At 47.4% G+C, this 5,000-nt stretch overlaps 1 protein-coding gene across 1 annotated transcript in view; it reads left to right on the forward strand.

The window, feature by feature from the left end:
• loxl1 (lysyl oxidase-like 1) overlaps positions 1–5,000 on the forward strand; it is a 29,680-nt gene that overhangs the window by 15,603 nt on the left and 9,077 nt on the right. Inside the window, 1 exon segment of the mRNA XM_042074720.1 lies at positions 2,865–3,002. Coding sequence (XP_041930654.1) covers positions 2,865–3,002 — 138 coding nt within the window.

Consider the following 5,000-nt stretch of genomic DNA (forward strand, 5'->3'; position numbering starts at 1 on the left):
GACATCGCTGATAGCGCTGGTAGCATGGACGAGCCGTTCTGAAAAACCAGACTGACAGAGAGTGTTCAAGAAGAATTGTCTAAAAATTAAGGGCGTCCTTACGATACCTTACGTTAAAATAATGGCTTCAAATTCATGTTGATGTCACAAGAACTTATAATAAGCAGAACTGCATCTCTGCCAATATCGGTGCACGCCCAGAACGGCTGGTATTGCACTATGCTTTACTGTTCTGACTAGGAACATGACTCTTTTTGTCAGTTCTCAACAAATTGTTTAGTAGGCTACTCTCTCAGGGCTGGACGGAGACCAGGGACAGTTTTAACAGGGGACGGTTGTAACATCTTAAATTCCTTGAATCAGAAACAAGCTAGAGTGATGACACTCACTTTTGAATGTAGCGCTTAGCCTAGAGACACTTAAGCTTTTAGCGCTAAGCAGGGGCTGTCATACCAGAACATAGCACCAGGGACGGATCAATTGCCATGAATTTAGACTAGATTATGCCCGGTGCTTCTGTTTGTTAATTTGCGGCATAACTGAATGGTGTTATGGAACCGTGGAAGAAAAATAAACTAAATGTTTTCCTGATCAATAAATACTTCTTAATTCATAAAATATAGAGACATAACATTAGGTAGAAGTGGTAGGCTATGAGTGCTCATCCAATGTGTATGCATGTTTGCGAAAGTAGAACTGACAAACTGGGTAGGTGAATGAAGTGGATTCCGGCAATGTTCATGAAAACAGCATAGCGATTGGATAGCAAAGTGAAAACCTTATCATGCAGGTAGCCAATGTTCACGTCACTTGAGTCAGACAGAAAACGGGCCCTGCTTGCTCTGTTAAAGTGTTTATGCCCCTTCCAAACTACGTTAAAAGGGTGTATTTAACAGCCAGAATTTCGAAAATTTCCCAGGGGAGACACCCCCGAACCCCACGTAATATCATCACCACCACCTCTCACAAAATACTATCAACGTCCCTGCTACCTGTATGAATATGACAACTGTTGTCCGGACCGTTTAATGAAAAAGGTTGGGAACCCCTGCTGTAGACTGTTTGGACAGCAAAGGGAGATTACAGCTTAATAATAAAAACAGCTGCTGGAATTCATTTCTGTGTGGCCTGAGTTATAATATATGACATAATGTACTACATTTTCATTGTGTGAAATTGTGCACCAGCCTGCGCAGCGACAGCAAAGAGAGACGCACTGGCTGCATGCGCGTGTCGCGGTCAGGGGGAGGGGGGGCCTTTTTTGATATTGTGCACAGGGGCCAATATCGGTTTAATCCGTCCCTGCATAGCACTTAGCATAGAGATAGACGTAGTACTTAGCAGTGTGGGTCAGACTGGTGCATGTAGTGTGTAGTAGTCAGGGTGACACTGGAACATGTAGCGCTTAGCAGTGAGGGTCATAGCCTACCAGAGCGTAGCGCCAAGCATACAGAGCACACAGAGACACTGGAGCGTGTAGCGGTTAGCAGTGAGGGTCAGACTGGAGCATGTAGCGGTTAGCAGTGAGGGTCATATTTGAACGTGTAGCGGTTAGCAGTGAGGGTCAGACTGGAGCATGTATGGTTAGCAGTGAGGGTCAGACTGGAGCGTGTAGCGGTTAGCAGTGAGGGTCATATTTGAACATGTAGCGGTTAGCAGTGAGGGTCAGACTGGAGCGTGTAGCGGTTAGCAGTGAGGGTCAGACTGGAGCGTGTAGTGATTAGCAGTGAGGATGACACTGCCTAAGAGCGTCCGTCTCCATGGCCTGTCCGGTCACCAGTCGGCGAGTAGGGAGAGTGACACTGAGTCAGGCCACCATAGGCAGAGGATTCAGACAGACGGCGTGAGTGAGTGACCCAAGTTCCGTTGTCTCCTCCACTATCACTGGCTCGCAGCGGGCATTCCTGGGAGACCCTCACCGCCTCGCGTCCTGCCATAACCGTGGGAGACCGTCGCCGCCTCGTGTCCTGCTGTTAATCAGGCACAGATGGCCTGCTATAATTTGCTATTCTCAGGATGAAGCATTGGCTTCACGCCGCAGAATTCTAACATGCTCCCAGCCACCCTCTCCTCCTCCTCCTCCTCCTCCTCCTCCTCCCGTTTCTCTTCTAACTCCTGCGAGTCTCACCGCCATCACGTCATGCACTGATCCCCCATCAGCATATTTGTTTTGGTCGCTGCCTCGTTCGCCGTAGCTGCGAGAGAGCGATGCACGATTTCGTGTTTGTCATCTCCCCAAACTCCTCTGCTGTCTGAGCGTGTGTGAGTGAGGAAGCATAATCTCACACACAAACACACACACACACACACACACACACACACACACACACACACACTCACTCACTCACCATCTCCTGAACTCCTCACGGAGATTTGAAACATAAACAAATCCCGTCTTCTCCAAATGACCAAATCCTGTGACAATTACAAAACATAATCACTTCCATCAGATTGCTCGCGTCCCATTTTCCCAGACATGTGGTAATATTTTACGGAATTGCCTGTCCATGCTGGCAGCACTATCATGTCAAGTCATTAGTTTTTAATCAGCATGATTGAGTGCTACGGTATGACCACTGGCCAGTTAATACTGGCATAGAGGCCACATATTTGAAAGATGAGGACTGGACACCCTATGGCCCATAGGCTGACATGGACATCAGTTATTGCAGACGAAAGAAAGCCAACTGTTAGTCAGCCTAAACGCTAATATTTTGAATAATAATCATGATAATATTTTGTATTATGTATGTGTGTATGTTATTCACAAAAAAAGGCACTGTAGTATTGGTAGTATTGATAGTCTGTGGAGTATTCTGTTGTGTTGACACCTTTCTCTGTCCACTCCTCTCTCTCTCCCACAGCACGGCGTACGGCACCGAGACGTCCGACTATGACGTGCGCGTCCTTCTGCGTTTCCCCCAGCGGGTGAAGAACCAAGGCACGGCCGACTTCATGCCCAACCGCCCACGTCACACCTGGGAGTGGCACAGCTGCCACCAGTGAGTGATGCCAATGCAGCCCACAAAGCAATACTACATTTCCCAGAAGTCTCTGCAGTGTTCTAGAACTCTATTGCCTTTTGATGTCAGGTTCTCTGCGGTTCAAAGATAACTGTAGTGACCAAATGGGCATTGCCTGACCTCAGGTGCAGGCTAGGCATGTCCAGTAAGAGGCTTGTTAGTCCAACTCTTGCAAAGGGTCTCACCTTGTTAAAATGCCTTAATGGGTAGCCATATTAAAAGAAATCGTGTCTGGGCACATTGTTTTGTAGACTTGGACGGAGCTTTTTCACACTTGATGGCCTGGCATGTTGTTAAATCTCAGTTCTAACTGTAATGATGTCTCCCCCCACCACCACAACCACAAGCACCACCCTGTCTGGAATGTTAGAACAGTAAAGTGGTTTTCTCGAGGCTTGCGTCCTTGCCAGGACTTGAGAAAGAGCTTGGCCAGAGATCTACGGCCTGGCTGGGAACAGTTGTCGTGGTTGGTTAGCTTTTGCCAGTCTGGAGCTGTGTGTGTGTGTGTGTGTGTGTGTGTGTGTGTGTGTGTGTGTGTGTTTGTGTGTGTGTGTGTGTCTGTCTGTCTATGTATGTGTGTGTGTGTGTATGTATGCATGCCTCTGCTGCTGTTGTTGTTGTAAGCGTGCAGGAATGTGGCGTGGCCATTAGCTGATTAGCAGTGTGTTGCTAACCCAGTGACATCATCACATATGTATTTATACCCATGGTCCCCTGGGCGCTGAGCTCATGGCACGGGCCATGGGTAAATAATGTTCTCACTGGCCTGTCAGACTCGGGAATGGGAGCCCAGGGCTGTCACCACACACATGTGGGTCTGTGACACAGATAAGAGACACTAGACAGACAGAGAGAGGTAGAGAGAGAGAGAGAGAGAGAGAGACAGAGAGGGGGGTGGGGGTTGGCAGATAAAATGAGGGAGAATGAGAAAGATGGTGGTGGGAGAGGTTGGTTTAGAGAGGGGGGGAATGTTCACACTCACACACACACACACACACACACACACACACTGTCCCAGTTTCTCACAATACCCTCACTGTGACCCACAGTCTGTCCCTGCTCAATGGGAACAGATATACAGTGTGTGTGTTTTCATATGCTGTGTGTGTGTGTGTGTGTGTGTGTGTGTGTGTGTGTGTGTGTGTGTGTGTATTTTTGTGTTTGTTTGTGTGTGTGTGTGTGTGTGTGTGTGTGTGTGTGTGTGTGTGTGTGTGTGTGTGTGTGTGTGGTCAAAGGGAAAAGATATACAGGGTGTGTGTTTTCATATGTCTCTGTGACAGGTCACTGTGTCTGATGGTGTCTGGTAGAACAGTCTCTTTCACACACACACACACACACACACACACACACACACACACCCTTCTGGGGCTTAAGAGCATTACTCCATGAGTCACTTAGCTCTTAGCCTAACACAACCTACTATAAATCATGTGTAAGACTGATATAAAGATTTAATATAAACTGTGTATAAAGCAGATATAAACCATGAAACTATAAAGCTATAAGAGGGACAACACGATCACCTCTGTGGCGCGAGCATGACAGTGTGAGGTAGAGGTCATGGCGTTCTGTCCATCAGTGAGGTGCCGTTGGCGCACACGGTTATCCAGTGTCTGGGGCTTGTATATTGGTCTTTAGCTCCGGTGCGTGGTGACCTTTGACCTTGTTGAAGTCAGAGGTCGGGATGGGTGTTTGTGCAGGTACTGCGTATGAGCTGTTGGGATGAAGTGGTATGGCAGTGGGGTGGTTTGCGTAATGCAAGCGTCAAAACCTCTGTTGACTTACTGTGTCAACCAATCAGTTTTCAGTGTAGGCGGGCTTTAATTTATCTCTTTTCTCCCAAACTTAATCAATCAGTTCAGTGTATAGAAATAGGAGTGTCATAGCAGAGTCAGTGCCTCAAAAAAAGGAAAATGTAGGCTACCCTTGTCTCATAAGAGTAAAAAATAATGATAGGCCTAGTCTTGCACACTTCCC

This window comes from Alosa sapidissima, chromosome 20, assembly GCF_018492685.1.
Source record: "Alosa sapidissima isolate fAloSap1 chromosome 20, fAloSap1.pri, whole genome shotgun sequence".
Taxonomy (NCBI): Eukaryota; Metazoa; Chordata; class Actinopteri; order Clupeiformes; family Clupeidae; genus Alosa; species Alosa sapidissima.